This window comes from Sinocyclocheilus rhinocerous, unplaced genomic scaffold, assembly GCF_001515625.1.
Source record: "Sinocyclocheilus rhinocerous isolate Xijiao unplaced genomic scaffold, SAMN03320098_v1.1 scaffold789, whole genome shotgun sequence".
In the NCBI taxonomy this organism is placed as follows: Eukaryota; Metazoa; Chordata; class Actinopteri; order Cypriniformes; family Cyprinidae; genus Sinocyclocheilus; species Sinocyclocheilus rhinocerous.
In genome coordinates, this window is record NW_015667306.1 from 1816114 (window position 1) to 1830866 (window position 14753).

The following is a 14753-nucleotide window of genomic DNA, read 5'->3' on the forward strand; positions in this document are numbered from 1 at the left end:
AAGCATGGTTATATATATATATATATATATATATATATGTCAAATTTTTTTTTAATATAATATATAATTTTACAATAAAGATGCAATATTTTTATGATTTTAATTTTTGGGGTTGAGAGTCTAGGTCTGTAAAAGGGTAACACAAAATCCATGCACACAAAGCATTTGTCAGCAAGGTGGCAGCAATAAATTGAAAGCATAGTAAACGTTTCCAGGAAAAGTTTTAATGTGACCTCCGTATAACAAAAATAAAAAAAGTTGAAACCGGTTAGAAATTAAAACTTTTTATTAAAATACGAATTCTCCTAGTCAGGTAATAATGCTGCATCAAAGCAATCACTCATTCAGTAAATGAAAATGTCTTGTTTTCATTGCTGAGTCGAGAAGGGTTAAAACAGATTTATTGTTGTGATTTTCCCCATAGCACTGCTGACCAAATGTTTGAGCCAATTTATTGAAACTAATTTTCCTCCTAATGACTCTTTGTTATTCTAAAATGCCAGCAGACCATGCGGCCAGCACACACAGCTGATTAACATATCTGCAGATATGCTGTTTGTGTATGTGTGTGCTTTCGGCATACATCCTGTGTGGAGCTTATGAAAAAATGAAAACATCTGTTGTATTGAGATGATCCTATTCTCATATTAGTAGTTGTTTGTATCATTTGTGTTGTTGCCCATTTAATTAAAGCAATAGCATGAACAAAATATGAAATAATATTTAAAACCGAAGGATTTCAAAGAAACTTTGAACCTTTGGGTAATCCTCTTAGCTTGCCTGGTTGGTCTGGGCTTGTTGATCTATAAAGAGAGGGGATGCGCTTCCAGCCATTGATTGGATTAGGTGAGCTTTAATCTTTTTGTTTATTATCTAATATAATACCTGGGAGAAATCAAATAGAATGTAATGATGCAAACCGCCACATACAACAAGTGGGCTTTGAGACGCAGTGAAGATGAGCTGGGCTGGATGGAGAAAAGAGCTCAACCCACACTAAAAGCTTACCAGAGTCTACCACAATTTTTCATTTTAGGGATTAAAATCCGCCTGCTAAAATTTTCTTTATTTTGTAATTTACTAGGCCATTTATCGCAGTTTGGTTTAAAATAAGTATTTTGTATTCAAAAGGTGTCCCAACTATCGTACTACCCTGTCTTTCATTGTTTTATCATGCAGACAGGAGCCACAATGTTTGGACTTTTTAGGGGAATCAGCTTTATTTACATTTGTATATGCACGTTCAAACAGGATAACAGTATTTTAATAATAATAACAACAACAATAATTTATTATTTTTTATTATTTAATAATAATTATATTATTATTATTATTATTATTATTATTATTATTATTATTATTATTATTATTATTATTATTATTATTATTATAGCAATATGTGAGAAGATTGATTTATATTTGAGGAAAAAGATTGATATTTCCTTTAGCAAATGAGAGCAGTGTTTTTTTAGCAAGGTCAGAGTAATGCTGAGTAAATTATATTAGTATGATTTCACTGGCCATGACTAGCAGTCTGTAAAAAATATATTTTTTGAAGTTTTAAACCAAAGATTATTGGAGTATATTTAACAAGAACTTTCAGTCTTTCTACTTAAACATTTAATTTTTAATTCAATGCTACTTGCTATTTCTAATTTTTTGTTAAATTTACTAGTAATTTTTCAGTGTTGACAGTCTTATACATGATCTTTTACTTTTACTTGTATTAGATGCTAACAGATGAACAGTTTGTGAAGTGAAGTGAAGTGAAACACTAATAAAGTATCTCTGTTTGTTTGTAATTTGTCTCTTTAGGGCACGGCTCTAGTATTTGCCCCTACCAGAGGAGACACACTGGCAGAATTCTGCAGACTGGCAGAAAGCGCAGGCCTGAGAGTGTGTCGCTATGACAACTACGACTCACACTTGTGGGACCTTCACCTGAAGGTGTGTACAGTATGTGTGTGTGGCTTTTATTGTGTGTGTAAATGTTTTAAAGAAAGTTGAGAATCAAAGTTTTAAGTTTGACTGCATTTGTCACCACCTTTGTCCGTGCACTAAATTTGTATTTTGAATGTTTCACTGAAGTACAGTATGCTATGTCAGCAGGAACAGGAACGGGGAGTCTGGTAAGCTTCAGCTCTAAATGGACTCTTAGAACTCAAAAGCTGTCTTTCTGAGAAACTCTAAATGAATGGGACAGGATGCAGTTCCTTTCCCCTGCCTGAAAGCACAAATACAGTACCCAGGTCAAAGTGACAGTGCAGTCCAGCTGGTTAACTGGCACCGATAGCGCAGCCACGGCTGCCATTTTTTGGTTACCAAAGAAGCTGTGAGGACCCATTATGCCCCACAGGCCTAACAGTGGTGGCCCTGCCTATGCCTGAGGAAAATGGGCCTGTCAGCGGGACTCTAGAGCTGAGTGATTGGAACTTTATTTCTGAAGTGATGGACATGGCTGGGCAGAAAAACGCTGAGGGGTCATTGTGGCTACAGAGGAAAGAGTGTTTGAATTTAGAGCCATCAGTTGAGAGCAGAAAGGGAGAGAGAGAAAGAAAAATGCAGAATTCTTCTGTCCCTTTAAAATTTCCCTTTAAAAACATGAACAGACCTAAAACAGCAACTAAAGTGGAAAGTTTTAAGCACTTACACAAAGTCCACAAAAATACGGCCCAATGTGCTGTTTTAATATGAATAATTTTTCTGTACTGATATTTTGCAGGTGTTTTACCCGCAGTTTGAATCTACTCATTGCATTGTGTTGTGTTTTAAGGTGAAAGGTAAATGTTTGTAAACAGATAATGTCCTGGTAGAAAATTACAAGTAGCCTACTTTTTGTTGTTGTTGTTTCCCTCTCCACGTACACCTTTGCTGCATAAGTCATTAGAGTAAATTCCTGTTCAGTTCCTGAAATTGAATTTTAATTTTAATTAAAGGGGCTAACAGGAGCAAACATATTTGAATTTAAGGAAATAATATTAATAAGGACTAAAATTCACAGAAATTCAATAAACATGTACCGTATTGGCCTGAATAAAAGACGACCCTGATTATAAGACAACCCCCCTTTTTCCAGATGTACCTTTTGGAAAAAGGCTTTTTAAAAACCAAATCTTGTTTTTTCTCAGTAAAACACATTTTGTCTTCAATTATTTTCATATTGCATATTTTTCCTATTTTAATTTTTGTTTTGAAAGTATGGTAAAAACTGGTAAAATGTACCAACAATCACATTTAAAAAATATACACTTTTTGATATACCATTAAAAAAAAAAAAAAAACAGGTAGCCCATCTGAATTAGGACATTTAGGCTATCCATCTAATAGTAGCCTACCAAAATCTTATTAACAGTAGAAGTTAAATCTTACTGTAGTCTTCAAATCTGGGTACTGTCTTACGTTTTAAAATCACAAAGGGAGTTTGGTCCCATCAGGCTAACGTGACAGTCACGACTCATGCAGCTTTGGCGCTACCTATTGTTGTGGGTATATTATTGACATGTCAAAGTCTAGACCCTGAATATAAGACGACTGCGTTTTTTCAGATGTATTTCCAAGAAAAAAACATCGTCTTATATTCGGGTCAATACGGTATATGCAATAAATGTAATTTTTAACTAGAACTGGAAGGTTTGTCAAGATTAACTTTGAATTATGGCTTGAAAAGTGTGGCCTGAAAGTTTTAAAGTCTTGAAGACTGTTTTATGAGCCTATTAGATTGAAAATTGAATTAAAACAAACGTCGCAGATTGTAGTGCCATATCAGGACCATTGCAGTGTCCAAAGAAATTTTGTGTGCTAAATGTCTAGTGTGACTGTGACATTTGAAATGTCACCAACTGTATAGAAATGTGTGTGCACTTAGGGCGTGTCCGAATCCACTTTTGCTAGTTTAAAGATGGGAAAATGGTCCAAAAGGGTTGTACCTGTTCTCTTAATGAGTAATGGGTGTGTTTTGGGCGTAACATGCAATAAACCAATCAGAGTCTCATCTCCCATTCCCTTTAAAAGCCAGTAACGCTTGCGCCATTGCTTCTCCAGAGTAGAAAGGAACATCTGCGGGGCACAATAATAATCTTTTACATTGTAATCCTTTCATTTTTAATATTTAGCATGTTTGTGTGCTGCTGCAAGTGTTTTACCCGCAGTTTGAATCTACTCAAAAGCTACTTACCTGCTGGTAAAATAGATCATACGTATGTACAATGGCAGAGTATGGGCTTGGCCAAATGCAGTGATTTTTTACATAGATAACACTTTTGCTAGCTTTAGTGACCTCTCAGAGAAATTTCAGTTGACACAGTCCAACCTGTTTTGTTATTTTCAAGTCCGAAATTTTATTCAGGCCCAGAGTTCAACCTTTCCTAACCTACCCCTACCTCACTATTGGATCAAATTTTACAAGCCCCTGTAACCTGTAAGATCAAATTTCTGCACTATATAATATGGTCTTTAAATAATACTTTCATTGACAAAACTAGAGGCGAGTGGAAAAAAGATATGGAATTTGAAATAACTGATGAAGTATGGGAAGATGCCCTGAATAGAGTAACAGACACACACAGACTCCCCTGTGTGTGTAATAAGCAGAGTCTATGCGCGATGTTCATCCACCCACAGGCACATATTACTAACACGCTCTTTAAATATAAATTTATAATTAAATAAATGTATAATTTATATAAAAAATATTGCGCCAGGTTTAGACCAGGTTTCAGATGGTCAATGGCACAGTCTATTTCAGTTGCCTCAAAATAGCAACGCGCCAACAATGCACCTGAACACACCTCGTTTTCAGACCAGCACGACTATGTGCGCACAAATGGGCGCAAATGCATTTGCTATTTAATCAACGTGGTGCAGGACATGAAATTGATAACTGCGTCGGGCTGAAACGAACAAAAAACACTTGTCGCGCCTGGCGCCGCATTGCGCCATATGTATGATTGGGCCCTTGTACTTTATATTTTATTTATCTATTTTATATTTAATAATTTACATGCATTCGCGACAGTATCACAACGCATGCATGTGCATTCCTCTGCTTGTAAACAAGGCACAGTGCATCCGGGTTCTACGTCAGACACCGGCTCCTGCGTCAGTAGCATCACACACATGCTTCATGGTACTGTCGTGAACACGTGGCGAAGACTGACACGAAAGAGAAGAAATTGTTAAATAAAGTCGTTATTTTTGTTTTCTTTGCACACAAAAAATTATTCTTTTAGCTTCATAAAATTAAGGTTGAACCACAGATGTCTTTTAACAATGTCCTTACTACCTTTCTGGGCCTTGAACGTGGTAGTTGCGTTGCTGTCTATGCAGGGTCAGAAAGCTCTTGGATATCATCAAAAATATCTTAATTTGTGTTCCGAAGATGAACAAAGGTCTTACCGGTTTGGAACGACATGAGGGTGAATAATGACAGAATTTTCATTTTTGGGTGAACTATTCCTTTAAATCCAGTTTCTGTATTTACAATTCAAATTTTAATTCAACATCCTGCAGAGTGTTGTTGATTCAATTCCAGTTCACACTCATGAATTGAAGGATATCCCATTCTTAAAATTCTGAGTTTTTCCCAACCCTGATAAACTACTCAAAAGAGTTCAAGCTAGAATTTTTTTTGTATTTTATCAACTCTTCCAAAGGCATGCTTCAACAAAAAGCTTCATACAAATATAAAATTGTACATTCCCCACCCCCACCACCTTCCGCCACAATAAATTAAAACATACATTCAAATAAATTAATAATACAAAAAAAAAAAATAAGAAGAAGAAGAAGAAGAAGAATCCTAATCGCACCTTCGGTGCTTGGCCCCTAATAATAATAGTGTTAATGCCATACAAAATAGGCTATAGGATACACTCTAACATTATGTACCAAAATGAACACAACAATGTCAAAGTTAAATAAATGAACAAATAAACATGAGTAGTCCAAAAAAAAACCCCACCTCTGATACATTTGTGGTCTATATATAATGTTATGAATATATAAACAAACATAACACAGGTAAATATGCTTCAACCAAATGGTTTTTCTAATTATTTTAGTTATATTAGTTAGAGGGGAGTGTCTTCATCTTTTCAAAATATGTAATTATGGGTTTCCAAATTCTATAGAAGTTTTGAACAGATCATTTTTTTTAGATATTTTATTTTCCCTAATTTTAAATATGATATCAGGTCACAAATCCACATTGAAGCTGTAGGCAGATTCTTTAACATCCATTCCAACAATATTCTTCTCCTTGCTAATAAAGAGGCAATGTAATATGTACATGGTACATCACTTATTTGTATGTATCAAATAGGCACCTGGAGGTTGCTCCACCAGAGTTGCATTGTACATGTACAATGACAATAAAGTTCTTACTAAAAGCAATAACATTTTTTCACATTGTTAGTCAAAGGTACTTCATTTTCTGGTACTCCAAAAATAGCAATTTCAACACAGGGCATTATATTCAAGATAAAAGCATCGTTTCGCATTTTGAATATAAACGTCCAGTAGTTTCTCAGCACTTGGAAGGACCAAAACATATGAATAAAGTCAACCTCATCATTTTTTCATCGGTCACACCTATCATCAACATTAGGATAGATTTTAGAAAGTCTTGATTTTGTGTAATAACACGGTGAAGAATCTTACATTGAATGAGACTGAGGCGTGCACAAGTAGTTGATCCATTTACTCTATTCAGGGCATCTTCCCATACTTCATCAGTTATTTCAAATTCCATATCTTTTTTCCACTCGCCTCTAGTTTTGTCAATGAAAGTATTATTTAAACACCATATTATATAATGTAGAAGTATCATTTTCTCTGAGAGGTCACTAAAGCTAGCAAAAGTGTTATCTATGTAAAAAATCACTGCATTTGGCCAAGCCCATACTCTGCCATTGTACATACGTATGATCTATTTTACCAGCAGGAAACAGAGGGTTGTTACAGGGAGGACTTAACATAAGTTTATACATTTACCTAAACTGAGACCATATCATATTGAGAAGGAGAGAAGGGTAGCTTCATTGTTATTAAGCCAGAAAGTGATGTAGAAATACAAGCATTTGCTTCTGCCTTACACCAAACAATCAGTCTCCGGAAACGTATACCAACAAATGATTTTTTGAAGATTTGCAGCCCAGTAATATCCAATAAAATTAGGTAAAGCTAAGCCTCCTTGAGATCACTGTCTTTCTAGGAGGTCCTTATGGATTCTTGGATTCTTCCCCTTCCATAAAAATTATAACATGGGCTTGTTTAATGAACGAAAAAAAAGTTTTTGGGAGGGATTGAAATAAGTATTAAGATATAGATAAGGCATTCATTTTTATACAATTTACTCTACCTGAAGATAATGTGTCCCATCTCTGAAAATCAGATTTGAGTTTGTTTATAAGGGGTAAAAAATTATTTGCATATAAACCTGAAAAGGTTTGAGTATGTACTCCCAAATATTTAAAGCCGGACTGAGAAATGCAAAATGGAAGGGATGCCGCATTGATTTCTATAACAGATACTTTAGGGGTAGAATAGAGTAACTGAATCCAATTTATATATTTTGGACAAAAGCCAAATAGTTTCAATATTAAAAAGCATCGACTCTGTCAAATGCTTTCTCTGCATTCAGGGATACCACCACCTCTGGGGCATCCCTGGATGCAGGAGAATACAAAACACCAAGAAGTCTCCGTAAATTGGTATATGAGTAACGATTGTGAGATTGTGGTAATTTAGCATTTTCTAAAGAGTTTTCAAACATTTTCAATAGAAGAGGAGCTATTTTAGAAACAAAAGCTTTATAAAACTCCATGGGATAGCCATCAGGGCCAGGGGTTTTGCCATTTTGCATTGCATTAATGGAGTCTAGAACCTTTTGCAGACCAATTGACTGTCCTAAGCTTTCTTTTTGGTCTGGATTAATTGTTGGAATGTTTAAAAGCATTCAAAAACATAGACATACCAGATGTATCTTTTGGAAATTCAGAAGTATATCCAATTGGAATACTATTATTTAAAAGTCATTAATTTCTTTAGGATCCACTTAGTTGTTGTGACATGTTTCAAATCTGTGGAATTAGGAAGCTGGTTGACATTTTATCTGATGTGCTAATAATCGGCTTGCCTTTTCCCCATGTTCATAAAAATCCCCTTTAGAACATAGCAGATTCTGATGAGTTTTTTCTATTGATAATTGATCGTATTGCGCTTTAAGTTCCACTCTCTTTTTAACTAATTCTTCTGAAGGGGCTAGAGAGATATGTTGATCTATTTTTGCAATCAAATCAATAAGTTGTTGTAATTTTGCTTATTTATTTTTACTATATGTAGAATAAGATATAATTTCACCTCTAATGACTACTTTAAATGTATCCCATAAAATCGATGGTGATACCAGTTCAGATGTGTTTTTAACCAAGAAATCTATTATCTGTCTATCTAATCTAATATCTATTGCCGTTGATATATACATATGGCATTTTTTATCTGTCAAAAGGGTTGGATTGAGTAATGTCTTGTCAATAAAAAAAATAATCTATCCTTGAGAATGAAGAATGAACATGAGAAAAATTGAAAAATTCTCTCTTTTGTGGGAATGAGAATCTCCATGGATCCAAAATCAGAGAGAGCTTGGGACATTTTAGACTGGAGCACGGGTTTCGGGCTTGGACGGTCTAAACTCTGATTAATGACGCAGTTTAAATCCCCGCCAAAAATTAACAATGTGTATTCAAGTCCGGGAAGTGTGAGATGATTTTATGAATTAAATTTACGTTGTCCCAGTTAGGGGCACAAAAACATACCAGGGCAACAGGGGTTTAGAACAAATAACCAGTCACGATAACAAACCGTCCCTGGGGGTCAGAGACACATTTAGATGCATTCAATTGGATTTTCTTATTAATTATAATTGATGTTCCCCTTGTTTTACTGTTAAAAAACTGCACGACTTTTGTACAGCTATTTAAAATCTGCTCTTATTTTAAAAGCTTTGTCATGTTAGGTGAGCAAGCTGTGATTTTATTTGTAGCCCACCTGAAATCCTCTCTGCCTGTGAACCATGTTGCAGGTTTGCAGAGAGGCCACATGGCTGAAACTACGGGCAGCGAATATATTCAGTGTTGGAAGTGAGCAAAATGTGTGAAATCGTTCACAGCACCTTTAAGTATTGTCCAGATGAGTCAAAACGGCACCACGCTTGCCCATTTGCACACACACACAACTAGCTAATGCATTCACCTCTTCCTAGTGTTGCCCTGATGCACCTGAAGTCTAACGGGATCTTTTTGAGCCCGACCACCTACTGTGTTTTCCGTGCGGATAATGACATGAGCAGCGAGGGGCCGAGATAGCTGAGTCAAGAGTCCCGCTGTTCGCGGCCGTGTGTGTGCGTCTTTACTCTCGTTTGTCGTCGGTTCATGCAGCTGTGTGTGTGATACGAGGGGCGAGCTGAAGTGCCCTCATCATATCTCAAAGTGATTAATTCCTCTTTCTTATCTTCTGATGAACACCCTGCCCCTGTGAGTGTGCACTGGGTGCGAATGTAAGGAACGAAGAGCACAAAGAAATGCACGGCAGACAATAGATCACATGCCCCACCTCCTTCAGAATTCCAAATCACAGTCTTCTATTACAGCAGCGTCTACGGGCCCCTCCCGGACTTACACGTACGGGTGTCTGTCGCTCCTCACCTCCAGCCAGTCTCTGATGTCTTGGAGATTGAAGTGTTTCCTTTAAGACCCTAAATCTCCTCCCTCCCTCCCGCATGTGCAGGCTGGCCGTGGATGGGGCTCTCAGCGGTGTGGGGACGTGGCGAGGGGGCTGTGTGTTATCCTCTTATCTTGTTAAACTTTTCACCTTTGTAAGCTCGCTGCCTTTTTCCCCTTCCTCTCTCTCTTTCTAAGCTTCTTTGCTATATCATTCGCTAACACTTTTATTGCGCTCCCTCTCGTACTCTCTCTTTCCTACTGGCCTCTCTCCATCACTCATTCCCACTGTTCCTCAAACTTAACTTCCATGTGCACACTCTCTAGCTGTGTTCCAATTAACAAGCTCCCTACACAGTGTTCACGTGACGCACAACATGTCATCTAACTTGACAAAATTAGTTCATTGGGAGTCGGCACTTCAGTCGTGTGTGTGTGTGTGTGTATACATGTATGTGTGTGTGTGTGAATCAAAAACGATATAGTTGATCAGACCTGAAATCCCCAAAATGAGAATAAATCACTGTTTAATATTTAAATATAGATAAAAGTAAAATTATTGTTATTGTAGTTCATCATTACTAAAGGTAATAATAAATAAGGAAATAAATGTGATTTGGTAAGTTTACAGTATTTATCTTCTATAAACTATTTTGTGATATTTGATCATAAACAATTGTGTAGAAACCTGAGGTGAATTAAGCTCAATATAGCTCCTTTTCACACTTAATGTAGTACTAAAATGACGTGCAATGTCTGGTAAATTGTACATTTCTCTTAATGACAGGTAAATTTTTATATTGTTGTGTATATATAAGTAATATATCAGTGTGCCCTTGTTCCTTGCGCTTAAGTAATATATCAGTGTGCACTTGTTCCTTGTGCTTGTGTTCTTCAGACTGAACACACATGCTTCCTGCGGTTTAATGTGTACATTGCAGGGTACAGGCACTACAGTCTCACTTGTCTGGGTTGGTGTGAATGTTGGTGTGAACGGCTGGCTGCCCCGATTACAGAGAGGTCACAGGTTCAAACATTGGCTGCTGTCGAGGGGTGGAGAGAGAGATAACACACATAAAGGGCAAAAGAGCGTCCTTTTATCTGTTTTTATTTTATCTCAGGCCACAAAGATGATGAGGTGAATGTTAGAGTAAGATAGAATGAGCATGTGTATCCATTTGGGAATCACTTAATGGTGTTCATACAGATTTAATGTTTGTTGGTAATGGTTTATTCTCTCTGTTTGTAGCCAATGGAGGATGCTTAGATACATCAGTGATACGGTTCAAAACTTTCCCTTCAAAGTTCTGCCTGGAAAGGCCTTTCAGGTTCACATGTCAATGATATAACTTTAGCATGATTGGGTGAGTTGCTGTGCTCTGTATGTGATGGTCCTGTTGGAATGGTGTTTGCATAAAATATCCCACAATTAAAATCCAGTAAGAAAGTGGTGTGTGTGTGTGTGTGTGTGTGTGTAACCCGTACATTTTAGTCACTCTGAAAGTCTACACGCACGTCAGCTGTGTTTGCTTTTTGGAGGGGTCTTATTTTATATAAATGAACTGCACGTTTCTCTTTCTAAGTGCTGGCGGAGTGTGTGGTTTCTTGGAGGATCTGATTGGTTGGGACAGGGCTGAGCTCCAGGGCAGAAGAGACTGGCAGTGTACTGCCACAACTCTAGAGCTCAGACGGTGGCAGAAAAGCAGACCCACAGGGCATATTGTACCACAAGGCTGCTTGACATTCCCTCTGCAGACACCTCTACTCTAAGCGGGCCATTATTAAGCAGTTAGTGGGATTCTTGCCACTTGTCCTTGTTTGTTAGAGGGAGTTCTTGCACTGCACATCCAAATAGTGAAGGGCATATCACAGGAACTTTTTTTTTTTTTAAGTAAAATGCAGCAGAAATAGAATGTTCTTGCTCTAATTTGTCAGAACAGTTATGAAAGCAGTAGAGTAAGTGTCATTTGAACATTGGGGCTGATGTGTCAAACCCTATCAACCCAAATCTTAATCTTTATTTTCAAAAAAGTATTTACATATATTTCTCAAGATAGAAGCATATTTTTAAATACCGTTTTTAATTCTTCAAATTATGTTTACATGTTTTGGATAATGAATTTATCATATATTATTAATTCATAAATATAAAGTTTTTGGGTAGTAGTGTTGTTATTGTAACTAAAACTAAAATGAATAAAAATTGTTTTTGGTAATTGAAATAAAGCTGAAATAAAATAAATATAAATATTAAATGAAAACAATTCATTTCAACTCATTTCGTATGTGTAACTTATTTCAGTTAGTAAGGTGACATTTTAATATTTTAAGTAAAAAAAGCTGAAAATAAAAGTAAACTAAAATAAAAGTAAATTAAGGCTAAATAGAAATACAAAAATTCATAAAATTGACAAAACATAAAAATTACTAAAACTTAAAATGAAAACTGGAAATAGAAAAATATAATTCTAAACATTAATAAATACTGTAATAGTATATAAATAATGCTTAAATAGAACTATTATGTAGTCACACCACATGACATTTACTTGAACTAATCTTGCTGTGTCATAAAAAAGTCAAATTATCTGATTATTTGTAGAGACTTATTAACTTATTGTCCTTATGGTCTCCTCGTTATGATATCACTTCCTATTTTTTCTGCATGTTGGTCACACCACATGACTTTGATTTAGAACAATATTAGAAAAGCAGTGCAATTTTGTTAAAATATTTTTATTTCTAATAAATAATAATAAAATATGGCAAACTACTTAATAAGGTTTTCTATTGATAAATGTAATTCTTTTAATGAGGATTTTTTAAATTATGTTATCAGAGCTGTACTGATATCATATTTAAAAAAATACTCTGACATACCTCATAAAAATATTTAAATAATAAATTAAAAACATGTTTGTCATAGAAGAGTCATTATATGTTTGAATGGCTTTTTTAATGTTTTTTAAATTAATTTATAAATTAGTGTCATTGCGTTGGCCTTGCTATTTATATAGTACTATTAAGTCAGATGTGTACATACTCTGAAACGATGCATATATGTGAGTGTGACTCAGTTATTGATTCGGTAGTCTTTTTTTTTTTCCTGCTTCTGAACAACTGAATCTTGTTTTTCAGATGCAGAGAGAGGGAAAGGAGGTGTACGATGAGAACATCCACTATCCTCTTCTCCTCACTCTCACTCACGGATCCAGTCCAGCCCTGATCTGAGCTGGGCAAAGCCATCTCATGCCAGGCTGCCTTTCTGTACCGCCACCACACTCCTCAACTCGGATAACTTTTTTAACTACCGTGTGTGTGTGTGCAGTGAAAACAGACTATGTAGGTGAGTTGCCATGTGTGCGTGTACTTGACCTGTTTACTGTGCAACAACAGTGTGAAATGCATTAAATGGGAATGGAGAACACATCCCTCCCTCTCATCCTACAAACACTGCGGATGTGATGCTCAGATATGAACTTATTCAATGCCTGTGAGTATACTGTACGTGATATCAGAGATGATGATTCAGGGCAGAACGTTACGAATTTATGAATTCAACTCTGGAGGCTGATACAGCTAATCAGGTTCACAGGACTATCTTCGCCTCTTTACAAAGACGTAAATGAGGCCGTAGGGTCGTCTTGATCATGAGATCTTGTTATCATAATGACACCAGCTCTCAGTTAGCTACTGATTCTGTATCTATATTCAAAGGCTCATTCTGACACCAAAGGTTATGAGGGGATGGGATGGATGCTGCTGCGCTGAATGTTATTTGCTTCACTGTGAAATGCTCTCATCTGGCATTTTTTATCGAAGAACTGACAAGATATGACAGATTAGGCCAGACTAAGACTGAACTGATATCTTGACAGCGTCACACTACCACTGGTAAGACCTGCAGCACTGTTCTCCACTGAGTCCTGTATGTTTAGAGTGCACTCACTGTGCATGCTGGACCAATGGCCTCATAAAGAGATGAAAATGGTGTCATCATTTATCATGTCTTTTGAAACCCATTTGATTTTCTTTTAACCTTAGAATGTAAAAAAGATTATTTGTAGCAGAATGTCTAAATTGTTTTTTCTATACAATAAAAGTGAATGGTGATCATAACTACCAAGCAACATTTTCAGAGTATAACAACTTAAGTTTCATTCTTTTTTTGCACACAAAGGCTTCAGAGGACAGAGGAAAGCTGGGTGGACAGCAGGGGCATGTCTAGAGCATTTTAAATGGGGGGGCCAGTCGGGGGCACTGGCTCAAAAGAGGGTGGGTGCCCCTAGTGGACAGGGTGCTTTTTTTTTTTGCCCTTTTTTGGAACGGACAGCCTCTGGTCATCATCCACTTTCATTGAATGGAAAAGGGCAGCATTGACACTCTGCTAAACTTCTCTTTTTGGATTCCATGGAAGAAAGAAAATAATATGTGTTTGGAAACGACATGAGGGTGAGTAAATGATGACGATTTTCACATTTAAATTTAATTAATGGATACAATTCATATGAGTTCTGTATAGAGGCCCCTTTCCGCCATGAAAAAAAAATACAAATGGCAACTTATCTCACAATTCAGACTTTTTTTTACATCTTGCAATTATGAGTTTTCATCTCGCAATTCTGACTTTTTTCCTCTGAACACTGAATTTACATCCTGCAGTTGTTGTTTTTTTCCACTGCAGAATAAAAAATAAAAAAGGTAACTATGACTTATCTCATAATTCTGACTCAATTCTGACAGGTTTATATCTCACAATTCAGACTTTTCTTCTCAGAATTGCGAGATACAAACTTAGAATTACAAGATATAAACTTTAACTCTACATAAAGTCTGGATTATATTAAAAAAATGTCACAATTATCTTTTTTTTTTCAAGCTTCAATAGTTCTGTTTTTGTAAATCAAGGGGTATACAGTTGTTTTTTGGTTTACATTCAGAAGAATATTATTTTATGCCCAAATATTAAATATTAAACCCTCAAGCTTTTTTATGCATTTTAACAAATAAATCTTAGTTTTTTTTTCTAAACTATAG

The 14753-nt window shown here is 36.0% G+C and overlaps 1 protein-coding gene across 1 annotated transcript in view; it reads left to right on the forward strand.

The window, feature by feature from the left end:
* The window catches only part of camkmt (calmodulin-lysine N-methyltransferase), a 111265-nt gene extending 98277 nt beyond the window's left edge, over window positions 1-12988 (forward strand). The window contains exons 10-11 of the mRNA XM_016545573.1: window positions 1816-1947; window positions 12855-12988. Of these exons, the coding sequence (XP_016401059.1) occupies window positions 1816-1947; window positions 12855-12947 (225 nt within the window). The 3' untranslated portion in view covers window positions 12948-12988. The remainder of the gene's footprint in view (window positions 1-1815; window positions 1948-12854) is intronic.
* The last annotated feature ends 1765 nt before the right edge of the window (window positions 12989-14753 follow it).